This window comes from Littorina saxatilis, linkage group LG17 (genome assembly GCF_037325665.1).
Source record: "Littorina saxatilis isolate snail1 linkage group LG17, US_GU_Lsax_2.0, whole genome shotgun sequence".
Classification (NCBI taxonomy): domain Eukaryota; kingdom Metazoa; phylum Mollusca; class Gastropoda; order Littorinimorpha; family Littorinidae; genus Littorina; species Littorina saxatilis.
Genome location: NC_090261.1, coordinates 37,511,171 through 37,528,890, shown reverse-complemented (window position 1 = coordinate 37,528,890; position 17,720 = coordinate 37,511,171). Strand labels below are relative to the sequence as shown.

The window sequence follows — 17,720 nt, the reverse complement described above, 5'->3', positions numbered from 1 at the left end:
TGAAACTGTGCGTTGCAAAAATTTCGAATAACCAAGCGGGAAGTGCACGTTTTGTCAACATCAACAATTTTGTTGATCAACCGACATGGATCTCGACAATTTGAAATACAGTGAGCTACAAAAGCTTGCCAAGAATGCAGGAATACGAGCTAACCAAAAGGTATTATCGTCAGCTATTTATCGCTGGTGAATTTGTAGGATCCGTTTGAAGTTGAACTTGGGCCACGAAAGATGGTCCCCGTCTCCATCACTCATACTCACAGTCACACTCACATTAATTACGGCATAAGCTGACATAATTAAGACTTTAGCCTACATAGAATAGATTAATGCCCCAAAAGAAATTAAATGGCTCTAAGCAGTGATTAGAATTCAAGCAAGGTTAATTTAATTTTTCCATCATCTCAAGACTTTGCAAGTAATTAGTTCTGGATCTGGATCTGGATAACCCGCCTGGGTTGGTGGTTGGCGGGTGCGCCACAGAAGCCGACGACGACTATCAACGTGACGTTGTAGCCAGGACTAGATTATGATATGATATGATATGATATGTTGACAGACTAGTACTTAGGCTGTTGAGCTAGGTAACCTACACGATCTTTTGACCGTGGCCTATTCTATCAACTTTTTCTTGGCTGGTGGGAATTTGCAGTGAGAGGCATACTGACATTTGGGCATTGTCCAAGCGATTTTTGAAACTGTTCATTGTCGGCGCTTCTACCACATTCTTGTCCAAGGAGTTCCATGTAGATTAGTAGGTAGTACTACTACAAGAAGTAGTTGGGACAATGAGTAGGCCTCGCGACCTTTTTGCGTCCCCTCGTTGTATTCCAAATTGTACCGTTTTCTTCAGCAAAAAATATATGAAGCCCCTGTGCTGGTGAGAAAGATATATTGGTAGTGGCACAGGTAGTGATAACCAATGGCAAACAGCTCTCTTTCTTCTACTTTGACTTTGAGTCTTTCTCACAGTCACGCATGCTCTTCCGCCTCTCCCTCTATACATTTATATTGCCCCCCCCAGACACCGCTAAAGAAAGAGAAAACAATGAAACACCAAAGAAATACCGATAGTGATACTGATAGTGACTGACAGTGAGTGAGTGACAGTGACATTAATCCATAATTTAATAGTAAAAATACCAACACCTTATCTGTCCCTAGTTTCTTTTTTTACGCTTGCGTCTATAGTCTGTTGCTATGCCAGACAGCAAGTGTGTATACATGAATGAATGGTTTAATGGCTAGCTACGCAAGAATTAGACACCATTGGCTGTTATTGTTACCAAAAAGGTTGTCTGCACTGGTCTTAAACAGCCATTAACAGCCAATCGGATTGGCAGCTGTGCGGCCAACAATTTTTCTTGCGTATTGAGCACTTCCAATTGTCCAAGGCATGCTTGCCAAATCCTAGCGTTCCTCATGACGAGAAATCCCCAATTTCCTTGCTTAACTCATCAAATCCTGCGTCAAAGAATAGAAACGAGGGACTGTTGAGGTAGAAAAAAACGTTTAGGATTGGCACTGGCAGGAAACAATAGGGTAGGCCAATACTGCAATAGGCAATGTTCGTAAATGACATTTTACTAATATATCGTGTGGCAGAGAACTTCACTCAGCACCCAAGACATTGCGGCAGAAGTGCACTCTGCTGACACAGTGACTGCGGCTTTTATTTGCCATCGCGTGTGATCACACATTGTTGCAAGTACAAGAGTGCGAAGAACTTTTTTCTCAGAGAGAGTGGTCCTTGACTGGAATAGCCTACCAGACAATGTCGTAGCAGTCGACACCGTCAACGCCTTCAAGTCAAAACTAGACACCTACTGGAACTCTACTAGGAATATATATATATGGGTCATTCTCAGAAATGGTGGTCCAAAGTGTTACATACAAAGTAAAAAATAAAGTGTCAAGAAATACAAAATAATTGTTTTTACTATGAAGTCTATTGTTTGCTATACATAATAATGCAAAAATTAGACTAAAAGAGTAATTGGTTGCTGAATAAGAGACGTTTTAAAGTGTTGTATTTACGTGATGAATGTTGTAACATGGAAACCAAATTCCAACTTTAAACCACCTAAGCCTTCAATCCTTTGTGCATTTTTTATCAGTTCTGCAGTATTTTTGTGTTCTATCCAACACATTCTAGTTATGAAAGGTAAGGACTTCAACTAATATTGGTAAAAAAATGACATTTGGAACTGACTAAGGTGAATGTCGCAACACAGAAACGAAATGCTTGAACCACTTTCGGTTCCTGTGCGACAGACATGAATCTGCACTGTTTGGCCTTTCCTGCCGGCAAAACCCGTCTGACCCAAAATAACTACACAAAACACAATTCGTCAGAGTTTGCTGTATTTGTTGAAAGTTCCTGTTGCGTTCAGATTACCCATTTTAAGTACTTGATGAATGTCGAACATCGACAATCAGAGGATACGAAAACTTCTTGGCTGCTTTGTTCCGCTAAACTTCGCGCTTTGAGAGACTGTTTGCACTCGATATCCTTCCGACACTACATTAAAACTATCTTCAGTCGTAACGTAGGTCGGGAAACAACGCCATGAGTTTCAGCAAATGATATGATTCTGGTGTTTTCTGTGAATATTTGGCTGTGATTCAAAGGACTATTTTTTTGTTCGAACTTCTTGTGCGCCAAAGAGCTAAAAATAGCCGTGATGTGGCAAAATCATGGAGCACATTGCTGTCCGATGTTCGCGCGTCGAGTCCGGATACGATGCGTTACAACATTCATAATTTTTTGTTCGAAGCCCGTAACTTCAAATTCAGCGTGAGTTTTTGCAAAGATGTGTTGCTACGTCCCAGACTGAACTCCTGACTGTCGATTGCAGTAATTTGTTGGTGTTTGCATGTTTGCATTTAGCCATGAGACTGAACATATTGTTGATCACGAAAGTCGTGTAACGCTTCGGCGATCCGGAAACGGCCGAACTTCGCAATTGAAAAGCACACAAAAACAACACCAATACATACAACAATGCTTTAATGTCTCAGGAATAGATTCAGATGAAAAAAGTTGTGCTAGAAATAATTTTAATTTACTTTTTCATGATTTCAAATGTGTCACCCCTACTCACTCTCACTGGACCACCATTTCTGAGAATGACCCATATATGGACACACCGCGGATGGCGACAATGTAGTGTCGGAAGGATATCGAGTGCAAACAGTCTCTCAAAGCGCGAAGTTTAGCGGAACAAAGCAGCCAAGAAGTTTTCGTATCCTCTGATTGTCGATGTTCGACATTCATCAAGTACTTAAAGGTCCTTGACCTTGTCTACATTTTTATACCGAAATCGCCATTTGACCATTAAAATGCAGAGTTTATTATCTACAAATATCAACAATACACCCCCTTTCGATCAGGAAAGACGAAGCCAGTGTAGCCGTTTGAAAATTCATTGTAGTATTCCAGCGTAGTACTCATAGTAGGATATCCTTATTTGGAAAATGCCAAGCGCAAAACTGCTCTCAAATCCGGTGCATTTCGTGCGTTTAAAAAAAAAGCGTGGACAGCGCTTCAGTGTCAAACTGTTGCTGTACTTGTTTGGGCGTGGCTATAAGCATAGTGACATGAATTTGATTGGTCAGTATTTTTAGGCAAAGCACATGTTCTCAGCAAACAGAAAACAAAATATTGGAAGCGTGAGTCACGCTACCCAAAAATAAAATCTTTTTTTACATATATTTTTTTTTTCTATAACTTTTTTCCCCATGGTTCATTCATCATCTGACATAACCTTTTAGCGAAATCTAACCATAAGATTATTGAAAAAAAGCACAAATGTAGACGACCACCTTTAAAATGGGTAATCTGAACGCAACAGGAACTTTCAACAAATACAGCAAACTCTGACGAATTGTGTTTTGTGAAGTTATTTTGGGTCAGACGGGTTTTGCCGGCAGGAAAGGCCAAACAGTGCAGATTCATGTCTGTCGCACAGGAACCGAAAGTGGTTCAAGCATTTCGTTTCTGTGTTACGACATTCACCTTAGTCAGTTCCAAATGTCATTTTTTTACCAATATTAGTTGAAGTCCTTACCTTTCATAACTAGAATGTGTTGGGCAGAACACAAAAATACTGCAGAACTGATAAAAAATGCACAAAGGATTGAAGGCTTAGGTGGTTTAAAGTTGGAATTTGGTTTCCATGTTACAACATTCATCACGTAAATACAACACTTTAAAACGTCTCTTATTCAGCAACCAATTACTCTTTTTGTCTAATTTTTGCATTATTATGTATAGCAAACAATAGACTTCATAGTAAAAACAATTATTTTGTATTTCTTGACACTTTACTTTTTTACTTTGTATGTAACACTTTGGACCACCATTTCTGAGAATGACCCATATACATCCCAAGCTACCTATGCTAGAGCCCATGCACAGCAGCTTATTTTTCATACCAGGATCGGCAAACAGGTTTTCTATAAACCTACAACGTCGCACAAGTACATGTACAAGTGTGTGTAGGAATCTATGATATTGATGATAATGTTTTGCACTTGCAGTGTGCCTTTTTCTTTTGAAATAAAATATGCACATCAGACCCATGATTCACTGTGATTTAGAGTAAGACTCAGAGTTAAGACTGTCAGTTGTCAGCTAAGATTGAGAGTGAGACCACACATCAGTCTTTTTTTTACATTTTACAGCAAGTTAGAACTTAGTAAGCCACCAGTGATAGACAGAGTTGAATCAACCTCTGGTCAATTACTCTGAAAGCAAAATGTTGCAAAACTAATTTTGTACATGTATATAATTTACCTACAGGTACCTAAACCATAGCAAAATGATTTTAGTTGACCATTACTGCATCAGATGAGCTTTAAGTTTAAGTTTAATGATTGGAATTTGGATTCAAATTCAAATTTCAGATTGACAAGTTGGTGAAGGCATTGAAGGACCATTACAGCAGCCAAGGGACAAGTGGGACCAACAACTCAAAGGTTGGTGTATGATAATAAAGTATACATGCCATTATTTAGTTTGCCGTTTAAGATTTAAGAGCAAGACACCGTGACAGTGTGCCATTTAAGGGTAAGACATAGTAACGTTTTGTTTTCTCAATGCAGTGATACCTACAAAGTGCATACTATTGCTATTGTTGATGTTATTAAATAAAATGCAATAAAGTTCACTAGTGGAGTAGTTCTGCAAATGCAAACTGTGTTGTTAAAGTGACCAGCGGCTGAATAGTTGTTAACCTTGCCAACCAGTTGATCAGGATTTAATAGTCTGTATAATCAGGGATACTAATACTTGCTAACTTATTGACAGAGTGTAAAGTCAAGTGCAATAAGGCAATGTGTTACCGGCACGGTTGGCCTAGTGGTAAGGTGTCCGCCCCGTGATCGGGAGGTCGTGGGTTCGAACCCAGGCCGGGTCATACCAAAGACTTTAAAATTGGCAATCTAGTGGCTGCTCTGCCTGGCGTCTGGCATTATGGGGTTAGTGCTAGGACTGGTTGGTCCGGTGTCAGAATAATGTGACTGGGTGAGACATGAAGCCTGTGTTGCGACTTCTGTCTTGTGTGTGGCGCACGTTATATGTCAAAGCAGCACCGCCCTGATATGGCCCTTCGTGGTCGGCTGGGCGTTAAGCAAACAAACAAACAAAAAGGCAATGTGTTCAATCTACATGTAAAAGGAAATCACTGCAATTTTACTGGATAATGTGAATATGATACTGATAGACATGACCTGTTTTATTGTTTTTGCACATGAGTTGTTTATTATCGGACAGATTTTGAGCAGTCTATTTGAATAGTAAATCAAAAAGAGAATGAGGCTTGAACTTTGAGTTATACGCTAATGCTCAGTGCAAACACATTCAAATCACGACAAATGATTCATTCATTCTACTTTGTCTTGCCATGATTTTAGCCGGAGGCTCCCAAAGCAGAGGAGGATGTGGCGGAACCTTCAGAGGCTGAGGAGGTCAAAAAGAACCAAAGAAAGAAGAAAGCACCAGCCAGGGGCAAAAAGAAAGGACAAAAGAAGGGAACCAAAGCAAAGACAGAGGTGCTTTATTATATTACATTTTTGTTTAATTTGTTTCATTTTGAAGTATGATGTGACGTCATGTGTGCATTCCAGTTAGAACAAGAAATTCCTCCGAGGTAGGAAAAACACCCCCGTCCTTACCATTCTCACTGCCACCAACTGAGAAGGTTATTTCCCTTTGACCATTAATATGTCCCTCTATAAGTCCTTGTAGAATCTTAATCCACCAATAACTCCCTAACCGTGTGTTTGACTGGTCCCAATTTTTGTAAGGACCGTCTCAGGAATGTATAGAACCTGTTCACCAAGTTTGGTGATGATCGGTCCGTTCATTCTTGAGATCTATATGCGAACACAAACAAACAAACAAACACATCGACCGAATCCTATACACACCCCTATACCGGGGGTGTAAAAATAGGCTGAGCTGATGTAAATTGGTGCCTGTGCTTTCCCTAAAGTTGATTTTTAAATGGCTCTGGTGTCGGTCAAAGATTACTCTCAGCAGTCAGTACATGTATCACCCTTTCTCAGTCAAATATCTTTTGAGGCTGGCTTTGACTAACACTGAGTAACAGAAGGCATCAAAAAGTTATCATGGAAAATATCACTATCAGGCAAGCACATCTGTGTATCTTGTGGTTCTTTATGATTGCAGTTTTGCACACATTTAAAATGTTACCTTAGCATCTAAGCCTAAATCAAGGACTGCTTTCCTGAAAAGTTTTCAATCAAGACAAGTTTTATTGCGCATGCAACCCAATGGTTCACCATTGGTTTCTGTGGCTAGCTATGTAGGTGAGACAAAAACAATGATGGAAAAAAGTGGTGAGAGAGGACGCTTTTAATTTGTAATTGGTTTCAGTCAAAGTCGCTGAATTAGTCATGTTGATTTCTTTTTCTATTTCCACTGATTTCTTTTTTCTCATGCCAAATTCTTTGACTGCTTCGCTTGAGTGTTTTTAATATGGATTGCACTCTGACAACTGTGCAGGGAGTTTGGTAAATGTTGTCTAAATTTTGGGTATATTTAGATCACATAGATTCAAAGAATTTAAATCTATGCAACATTCAATTGTACAGAAAACTGCCTCGACAGAAGACAACAAAAATGACGCAGCGCCAAAGATGAATGTATCATACACCAAGTCACCCAAGACCAGCCAAACTACCCCAGGAAGCAGGCAGACACCAAAGGCAAAGAAGCCAGAAATCAAGAAAGGACCCAAGATTGTGAAACCAGTGTCCGGAGGCCAACCCAAAACCCCAGTGATCAAGAACAAACCAGCCATCGTCAATCCTTCTTCTGCAAGAACACCACTGACACCAGCAGCACGAAAACGGCCTGCTATCGTTAACCCTGCCTCTGCCAGGACTCCCCAGGCCGGGACTCAGGGTGCAAAGAGAACAGTGGCTATCGTGAATCCGTCACCGGCCAGAGCCCCTGAAACGAGAAGGGTTTCGGGTAGTGGAAAAAGCACGCCTGGTTTGCTTTCGCCCAAGCCTTCAGCAAACACGCCAAGGTCTTCGAGCGTGCAAGGTTCATCAACAACGAAACGAAAATCAGACAACCAAAAGGTACGAACAAGCCAGGTATCACACTGTCCCCGTTTTAACTTAATGTTTGTTTCACACCATGCTCAGGCATATAATGTATGAACTGAAATTTGTGGTGATTAATGTAAAAACAAAGTATGAATGAGGGAATCCTATTTCATTTGAGACAAATTAAGATTGTTTTGAGCTGTGTATTGACTAAATGATGTTCATACATTTCCTGACTAGTACTGTGAAATGAAAGCTTTTCGATTTTTTTAAAGACTTGTCAACATCACAAAAATGCTGTGATCTCTTTTTCAGACAAAGACACATGAGGCAATCATTCCAGGACAAAAGCGCAAACGCAAGAGCACCTTTGATTTAGATGAAGCCACACTGGGACCCCAAGCCACACCCGAGGCGACAAACACGACCAAGAGAGTCCGCACGACAGGCACACCAGTGACGCCACAGGCTCAGAAGACGACCAGATCCAGCCCTGGAATCCAGGACATGTTGGACTCCATGTCAGGAGAATTGAACAGCGCGGAGAGGAAGAAGCAACTGATGAGTGCCATTGCAAAGAAGGTGGAAGGAAAAGGTAGGGTGTTATGTTTGGATTTGGCACTATTTGAAAAAGCAACGAGTGTAAATCTGGTACGACACAGCAAGCCAGGTAGTATTCTGTTTATCTTACATACTGTACTTACGTGTATTTTGCTGAAAATGTCTTGCAGTCGAGGCAGCTAAATTGGAACCTCGATCTCTTCTAAAGCCTCGTGCAATCTATTACATCAAAGCAAAGAAACGTCACTCTGAGAGTGTGGCGTGACGTGTTAGTTCTAAAGATTCATCGAGGGTAATTAGCGAGCGCAATTTTTGTTTCTATAATGACGTTTGTCTCGGTGACTTTGGCATCATAAGCAGTGGAAAAACAGGTCCCTGCCAGACTTGCTTGACATGACCTCATTTACATGATATACACACGTGTGATTTGAACGATTATTATCTCACGGGTGTCTCTCTCACATATGTAGGATAAATATATATATACCAACAATTCATGGAGGGAGTCCCGGGATACACTAAACCTGAAAAGACAGGGAAGCACTCTATTTCTATTATCATGTGTACTGTTTTCAGAATATCTTCTGCTGAATCTGTGTCGTCATGAATTTACGCAATTGGTCTAATCAATATTATTACCATATAGTTTTTGTGAAGGGCTCAGGAAACTTCCAAAAGTTGGCATTGCATCAACATATCAACATAAGCACTCCAGGGATCGATCATCTGTTGGCAAGGAATGTGCCTTCCAAAAGAAAGAATATTATATGAACCTTCTGGTTTGCGTCCCGTCTAGTCTAAAGTTCCCTTAAACGTCAAAGGTAGGGGTCAAGAGATCCTCTAGGTGGAGCGTCTGTGGGAAGCACTGCTACGTTGCAGGGTGACTGAAAACGGTTGTGCATGTAATCTTACCATTTAGATGACAGATCCACCTTGTATGTACGCTCAACGACAACTTTTAGGGAGCTGACCTGCTGACTGTTACACTTCCATGCTTCTCTTTATTGTTTCAATGTTTGTCTTTTCCTATGATCTGCAGTGTGTTTTGGTGAGGTGTTGATCGATGGTACAGTTATTCTACTGTTTCAGTGAAGAACTCACCGCACAGTGGCCCAACAACGCAAATCCCACGGTTCGCTGCCTTCCTAGCAAAGAGAAAGGAGGAGCAGAAGAAGACCATCACACCCGGTAAGCTGCAGATATATACTTTCTTGCCTTATTTAATTTTGATGCTTGTCAAGGAGCTTTTGGTCTTGTTTGCGGTAAACTAGCCTAAAAGAATTCTCTCTTTCTCTCTCCAAGTCTCTCTCTCTACCTCTCTCTCTACCATTTTGATCATCATCGCTCCACGGCTATCGCCAGTTATCTCTCTGACCGGACGCTAAAGTCCTACGTGAATCTATCAAAACAAGAATACAGAGTTATCTCCCATATGTTGTTCGCGAGCAGTGTTCGCGAGACGAAAATGATTGCAGATTGGCCGACTTCGACAGTGATCTCCGTTCTGTTCTTCCCAGTTATGATAAAGACATAAGGTCAAAACAAGTTGAAAGTTTGGGACTGCTACCGGAAGGAGACCGTAATATATGGTTGCATGACTGTCAGAAAAATTGTCTGCTCCAGCGAGCGCCGAAACCAAACGGTTGATTATCACGTGACACTTGTGCCATATTTAGAGTTGTTTGCACAGTAAATACAGCCGCGAAAAATAGCTCGCTTCAAACTGTCTTACATATCAATTCCTTTGTAATTTAAAAATTACACAACACCATGAAAAATCATTATCGACGATTGCGAATCTGCTTATATCCATAACACATTACGAAAAGACAAGAAAAACCATGGCATCCTGTCAGGGATAGAATGAGCCGAACTCATTTTGACCTGAGGTCAGGATGCTCTCTCTACGTGCATGCACACACTCATTGTTTGAGTCAAACTTATTGTACATCATATATATGAATGTGTGTACTTTTCACACTTTAAATACATACACATGTGCATACATTTGTCACAAATCACTCACTGTACGTCATTTCTGTGTGTGCTTGAAACTGATCAGATTTATCGTCATTTTACAACTTTCTTTTGTATAGGCAACAAAGACTGGGAAAAAGTGCACAAGAAACAGTTCTCCAAGCTCGACTCTATCGACGTTTACCTGGAGAAGAAGCGCAAACGTGCGGAAGAGCTGACAGCCTCTGTGAAAAAGGCTCGCACAGTGCTTCACGAGGTACAGGAGGCAGTCACCAAGCTGAAGAGCAAGAGGACACCCAGTCTGGTACATTTCACTTTGTGTTGCAAATATGACAACAGGGTTCGGCTTAACAGCGCGCCATGCACAGTAGTGCATTAAATCTTCAAATCTTCATTAGAATTCTTCAGCACGTCAAAGGGCACATTGAGTTTACATACCACTGCACCACGCTTCTCTCGCAAATTCAAACCTCAGATTGCACAATTTAGCTTCCTTGAAAACAAATCAAAATTCCGGGGGGTGGCATATGCCCTGCTTGGTGCTTTGCGATTTGAATAAGTCCCATCCAAATTCGGTTGAGTATAGTCTTTTCTTCACAGACCAAACTCTGTGACAACATGTATGTTTCATTCCAAAGCACCTGTGTGAGGGTGTTTTTTTGGAAAGGGGTACGCTTTATTCATTCTAGTGGTAGTGCATGAATGTTCTTGTTTTGGCTTTTCTAACAGGAATCTCAATTACATTTCTCTTGGTCAGTACATATTCTACATTTAAAGCTGTACTACAAAACATAGGTGCAAATGTATTCTCACTGAGGAATATACCACAAAGGAAACAACCCACAAAAATATGTCTGCACATTTTTTAATAGGCTTTGAAGGTATTGTGGGTTTGATCTTTTTTGATTGTGTAAGAATAACATTTAAGAAAGCAAAGAGACACTTAAATAATCAGACACTTTCAATTTATATTTTCAATATATATAGGTTACACACTCCGAGTTCTGATTATCTTGCATATTTTCCCGAGGGTCGATTTTCAGGTATTACCGAGCCTTTGGCGAGGTAATACCTGAAAATCGACCCGAGGGAAAATATGCAAGAGATTCAGGACGAGGTGTGTAAGCTATTTATCCCATTACTCCGACATTTTCATTAAAAACACTTACTTTTTCCACTAAATCCTGCCCGTGCCTGTTTTCAGCTTGCCAAAAGCCTCCTCAGTCGAAATTCATGTCAATGAATTCATGCGCAAAGCTAGTTCCCATTTGTCAGCATAATGGACGGCGTCATTCGACTTGTATGTGGACATTCAGTCATTCATATTGCTTATAAAAAGGTCTGCTGTCTGCTTTTACATTTTGAAAGTCATTTTAAAATATCCCTGTGTATATTTGACATCGGCTTTCGTTATATTCAATTCGGCATACCGGGTTTATATTTTTACCAGAATTGCGCACGATAATGGCAGCGCAACAAATTCAGTTCGGGCCGTGCTGGTTTGATCGTTGACCCAAGTCAGTTCGCATGCAGTGTTACTGTTTGTCAGTCGGGGATAGAAATGTTGGCTGTCATCGCGCTGTTCTGTTTCGGTTTTCACACGTGGATCACTTACATATTCAGTCGTCGGGTTTAGGTGAGCCAAAGCTTCAATACTTCGCCTGTTGTAGACGTTAAGCAATAAAGCTTGGAAGTTGTATGTCGGCACTGAGAGTCGGTCGCGGTACATCGCTTTCTACTTTGTCCCGGTCTTGAGTTTGAACACATAAGGTTGGCTACATCTAACACCTCACATTCTCTTCTCTTCCCCATATATCTTAACTGTATCTCCAACTTCTTTTCGTCTTCTTCTTTTCATTTTGATGCCACTCCCTCATTTGTCCCCGCAGTTTACTCGACTCGGATTCACACAAGCCCGTCTAGCAGACGACAGTTCGAACAGTCTTGAACAGCACGGTTGGAAGCAGATTCAGCTATCAATCGAAGCAATACACTTAAAGCCAAAGCAAATAACCAAATGAGAAAACCTAACGTTTGATTTGACTTCATGGTGACTCTTCTGATAATTTTTTGGGCGTTGGAATGGATCTCAACGGGTTCCCAGCTACGACAACTTTTCGAGAGTTATGCACCACAGGCATGCCTTCGACAATCGATGTCAGTTTCAGATTGAGTTTTCAAACTACCAGGTGACTGGGTTGTGTTTTGATTGCTCTCTCTCTCTCTCTCTCTCTCTCTCTCTCTCTCTCTCTCTCTCTCTCTCTCTCTCTCTCTCTCTCTCTCTCTCTCTCTCTCTCTCTCTCTCACGGTTCTGTGTAGATGGCTGTCTGTGTAAAAATTAGGGAGTATCGTCCCTTGATCCCACTTGCGATACTCGTTGAACATGCCTTTGACCATGCAGTCGCTTCAGCCAGCGAAATATCTCGACTCCGCTCTTTAAATCCATGCAGAATGTGCGTATCGTATGAAGTATTCTTTATTTTCTCAATATTGACACATGTAGGCCTGTACCTATACGTGATATTGACTTTGACACCATAAAATATTTCAGTCGTATGTTGAAAAAAGTAGTCCATCTGTAAACTCTGAATATGCAGATGACCTCTATAAATTATTCAATTGTACTCTGAAATCAAAGACAATGACCAATGACAGTTGAGATCGAAACTCGGTTGTGATGGATAATTCATATGGTTGCGATGGATAATTCAGAATAATCACCTCCTCAGCTAACAGAGACAAAGAGGCAGGTCATGGGATAAGACTTTATTCTCACTTGCAGGGCAAGACAGGGGCCACGCAACCATTCAAACCCACAGTCATCTCCACCAAGAAAATGAATCTCAACTTTGGCGCCACCGTCCCTTCCACCAAAACTCCCGGCGACAGAAAATCTGCAGCTTCCTTTAAGCCAACTGTGACCTCTACCAAGGATGCCAACTTTAACTTTGGATCCTTCAAGACTCCTGTCACCAGCAAGACTGAGACACGACAGCGAACACCTACCACTGCGTCTGCCAGGAAGAGCGTTGGAACCAGAAAATCTCTAGGTGTTTCTGCTGCAAGAAAATCTTTGGGCGGTAAGACACTTTTTGTTTCAGGGTTTTAGTTGCAAACTTTTAGTCACTAGAAGTTTTGTTTAATTTAATAAGGTAGATGCATTCTAACATTCTGATGTATCCTTCTTAAGAAGGGGGGGTTCTGTTACTCAAAACTAGGAGTGTGATTATAATTTATATTGATTTCTAAGAAATGTAAATATTTTTAATAATGAGAAAGTACCACTTAACTTTGCTTTGCCCTTTGTATGGATCTCTTTTGTTCTTCTTCTTAAATAACATCAGTATCATTTTCACGTTTCGTAATCTTTTGTGCAGCAGCCACTCCTTTCCAGTTTACTGGCAACCTGAACGTGTCAAATGCATGCAAGTCAATGAGCAAACCTGTGTTCGACCTGAAGGCCAGTCTGGCTCGACCCATCACCTGGAAGCCACACACCGGCAAACTGCGGCCCGCTGACACGGGGTATAAATCTGTCACTTCTGCTAGCAAGCCGTCTGTCTCAAACCGTGTGGATATCTTCAAGTCTGCTGTCAACAAGACTCGCTTGACTTATTCAAGGTAGGAATTTTGTTTGTCATCTTAAGTTAGGAAAAGCTTTCAGGATTGGTTTCTTATTTGTACCCCTCTTTTTCTTTTTTTTCTTTTTTCAAATCAAGGCCTATACACACAAAAAGTAGACATGCCCGTATTAATCATGCTGCTTTGCAATATTGTATGTAGTGTTTTATTTAATGATGTGTAAAAAAAATGTGTACGTTTTCAAATTAGCTCTGAAGGGTTTTCGGTGTACAGTATGAGTACAAAGTGTTTTTAGACCTTTTCAGTGCTTCATTTCCTGCTTCTACTGGGCAGTTTTGTGAGGACTACAGTGTTGTTCCCAGGCCTCCGGTCTTCGGTCATTGAGGCATACTTTTTTAAATTTGCCCGGTCGACTGTCCCATAGTTTTGACATGTAGGAGTGTTTCTGGCAAACAATTTTCCAATGAAACATACAGTCCCAGGACATTTAGACCTTTACATATTTGTTTTATCTAGGTCCAACCGACCTATTGCCATCTGAGGCTGAGAACAACACTGCACTGGGACTGGAAGATTTTCTTTTGTTTTGATACTATTTGCTCTGGCTGAACTCTTTATCAAAATCTACAATAGACAAGAAAGAATGCCTTGCCAAAATGTTTACTGTTTCTGTGGACTGTAGTTCGTGTTTAACACATTTTTGTCTGCAGACAAGACAGACGAGCAGCAACGGCAGCAAAACGGGCAGAGAGCAAGAACAACCTTCAGATGCAGAGACGAGGCATTAGAGCTGCGCCCTGAATGTTTACATTGTATATGTATGCACATTTGTGCATCAATTTTGTTTTGTTTTGTACAGTTAAAACATGTATGCAACATTTTTGTGGGTTTTAAAGTTATTTTCAGTGGGTATATCTTAGAATTTTTGGCTTGACGTTTATTTGTTTTAATAGACTGACAAGTTTGTTTCTGCGCGTTTTCTAGTAAAAGTCCCTTTCACTGTTTCAATACTGTTAATCATTTTTGACTTTTATAATTTGACAAATACACTTTTTTTTTTAATACTCTCAAGTTTTAGCATATAAAATAAAGTGCGTTGCTCAAGTTTATTTTTTAGCTTCGATTTTTTTTGTTCTAAAATTTAAAATAGGCTTTGCGTGACTTGATAGCAGAGGATAAACCTTGAAGCCAGCTACTGTTCACAATTTGTATGGAAGATGAGAGTTCTAGCTTTGCACAGAAACACAGTACAATAGCAATTGATGTCCTGCCCACAGAGTTATACTACAGCAGCACTGAGCACAAACTCCAATATTCTGTACTGGATGTAAGAAGCATCCCTGCCACAGAGCTGCCAACTTTTACACTTTCAGCGAAGCATGCTACGTATTAAAACAAATTGTTACGCCAAGCTTACTATTGCTAGGCTCAAACAAATAATCACAAGCATGCAACCGTTTGCTGCGCGAAATAGCCTAAATTCGGATACATGTACAAATACATTTTAGACAATGCTACACAAAAACACTATTTGCTATGCTGAAAATTCCCCCAATTTTTTTTAAATTGCTACACTTAAAGATTTCACAAAGGTTGGCAGGTCTGCTTTCCATATCAAACTGCATGTCGATTTAGCTACTACAATTGGCATGCTTATTTTTCTTGATAACAAAATGAACCCCATGCAGTGGGCCCGGATTTCGCTCTCTGGATCTACGTGCATTTATAGCATTCACTTGTTTTGCTTCATGATTTCTTTTAATATATGTGGATTATAGTTCATCATGTAAATATTTTACAAATCTCCCTTTTAACTGAAATGATCAAGCCTATCTATTTTGCTCCTGGTACTGGTGAGACATGTCAATTGTCTGCGCTAGTTCCTCAGCAAAAATAACTCTCTAGGTAACTTTGTGCCCATAGCCAGTAATATTCACACACACAAAAAGAGCTCACCAAATTAGACTTGTGTGTGAATGAAATGAGGCAGTTACTTCCCTTCCATTACTTTGTTGCTCAATGTCAAACCAAATCAGATGTATGTATGGGATTTCCTGTTTTAAATTGCCATTTCTTATCAAGATGGATTTCCTGTTTTAAGTTGCCATTTTTCATGACATTGAATTTCCTGTTTTATACTGCTGTTGCATGTGCCTTGCTTAGCAAAATGGTAATCACTGCATTTTTGGCAGTGAATGCAAGCCATTAAAGTAAGCTTTTTAAGTGGCTATCCATAGATCCTTATTGCTTTGTATACTTAAAACCAAAATGTTGCATGCCTAGAAAAGATGCACACTTTGTTTTTTGTATCACAAAGAATCAGGTATTCTATATCCAGATTTCCATCTCTGAATGTACATGTATGCATTTATAGCATTCACTTTTGTAGTATGATTTTATATGTGGATTATAGGTCATCGTGTAAATATTTTATGAGTCCACTATCTACAGTACTATGTTGTTTGCACATATATTTGTCACATCACTGCATTGTTATGTCAGATTTCACTGTTCTACATACTGTCATAGACAGCAAGAAGGGAAATAACCCGATTTAGCCCTGTGTGAGGTTCACGGTCCCAATGAGTGACACTCAAACGGTCGCTCTTCTTTTACTATGTGATATCACTTTCACAGGGTTAATTTGGGACTATGCAAAACTATGCAGGACTTTGCCACAAGAAGTTTACTTTGACGCTTGATGCACAGCAGCAAAAATAAAACAAACTGTAAAAACAAAACTGCAAAAGACTCATAAAAGAGTCATATTCATGACAGGTGAGTCTGTGAGAAGTGTTGACAGTTCTGTTTGCGAGGTGTTTGTAATACAGTTGTTGCATGTTCACTCTTGATCAATGATTTCACACAGATGCATGCAGCACTCAGGCATCATTAAATATATATTGATGCTTGTGTAAATTTAATAGTCTTTAATAGACCCTATGATTTAAGATTTCTTAATTTTTTATGGCCGTTTTCTTCCATTTTCTCATCTGGCGGTATGACCTCTCTTTCCCATGGCAACGTCTAAATACAGAGTGACCGTTGTTCACATAAACATGCTTAAATATTGTCCCTCACTTGGTGCTGTTCATTCTGGCCGCACAGAAAACAAAACATTTTTCTCAGCAAGATTTTCAATTTTGTATTCTATTTGTTAAAATTAAACTTTGCCTGTCCTTAACTGAACTTTGAGCTGAAAAAGTGTCCTTTTTGCAAATAAAAAGTTGTTGAAGGAACTCCCAGTCTGTTTGATTTGGTGTGTGTATGGGGTTTTGCTCCTCTTGTTGTGATGGAAACATGCAAGGTTTAAACCTTGTCTACACTGCAGGGTTCCATAATGAGTAAGTAGGCTGATAAATTATTCCTGGCCGAGTTATTCTGATCAATGAACAAATCAAACAAAGAATCAGAAGGCAGAGGTTCAGCCTACACCACATTACCTTTGGTCAATGACACCCGTGTTGATATGAACCCTTTGAGATCAGCCGAAAGAGACGGATTCCGGAAATAACTGTCGGGCTTGTATGGGTTGTGAAAAAGTGAGTACCCTTGCTTTCGCTCGGACAAATATTGACTACACATTTTGAGACACGCCCTCTCGCTTGTGACTGGCCTGAATACTAATGTAAAGTGTGAAAGTTTCCCCACGTGACATCATTTCTCACGTGACATAGGCCAGTCTTAAGCGAGGGGGTGTCGAACACGTATACAGGAATCACGTCAATATTTTTCCAAGCAAAAGGAACGGAACTCATTCTTTCACAATCCATACAAACCCAATCGAGTTATTTCCGAAAACGTGTATTGTCCCTCAGGCTGGGAAACTACTGTCTTGACAAAACTCTGAAATAGGCTGGTGTCCAGGGGCGCAAGAGCAACGCTCTGCTGAGCATTTCTGGAGAATATCAGAAGGCCTTTCTAGGCAAAAAATGTCCTTTGAAGTTATTTCTGGGCACTGCAAAAGCATCAATAAGATTCACATTGTTACCTGGAGTGTGCTTGTGAAGTGGTGAGCA

The 17,720-nt window shown here is 40.3% G+C and overlaps 1 protein-coding gene across 2 annotated transcripts; it reads left to right on the top strand.

Annotated features, from left to right (window-relative positions):
- The first annotated feature begins 2 nt into the window (after positions 1 to 2).
- On the top strand, positions 3 to 16,940 carry LOC138951810 (nucleolar and spindle-associated protein 1-like). 2 transcript variants are annotated; one of them, XM_070323361.1, is made up of 10 exons: positions 3 to 160; positions 4,909 to 4,980; positions 5,917 to 6,054; positions 7,120 to 7,614; positions 7,897 to 8,176; positions 9,232 to 9,330; positions 10,239 to 10,423; positions 12,902 to 13,199; positions 13,500 to 13,740; positions 14,412 to 16,940. In XM_070323361.1, exons 1-10 carry the CDS (start codon positions 86 to 88, stop codon positions 14,500 to 14,502), a joined length of 1,974 nt encoding a protein of 657 aa, XP_070179462.1. In that variant the 5' UTR covers positions 3 to 85; the 3' UTR covers positions 14,503 to 16,940. The 2 variants fall into 2 exon arrangements, with proteins under 2 accessions (XP_070179462.1, XP_070179461.1); XM_070323360.1 differs by having other exon boundaries at positions 13,497 to 13,740.
- The last annotated feature ends 780 nt before the right edge of the window (positions 16,941 to 17,720 follow it).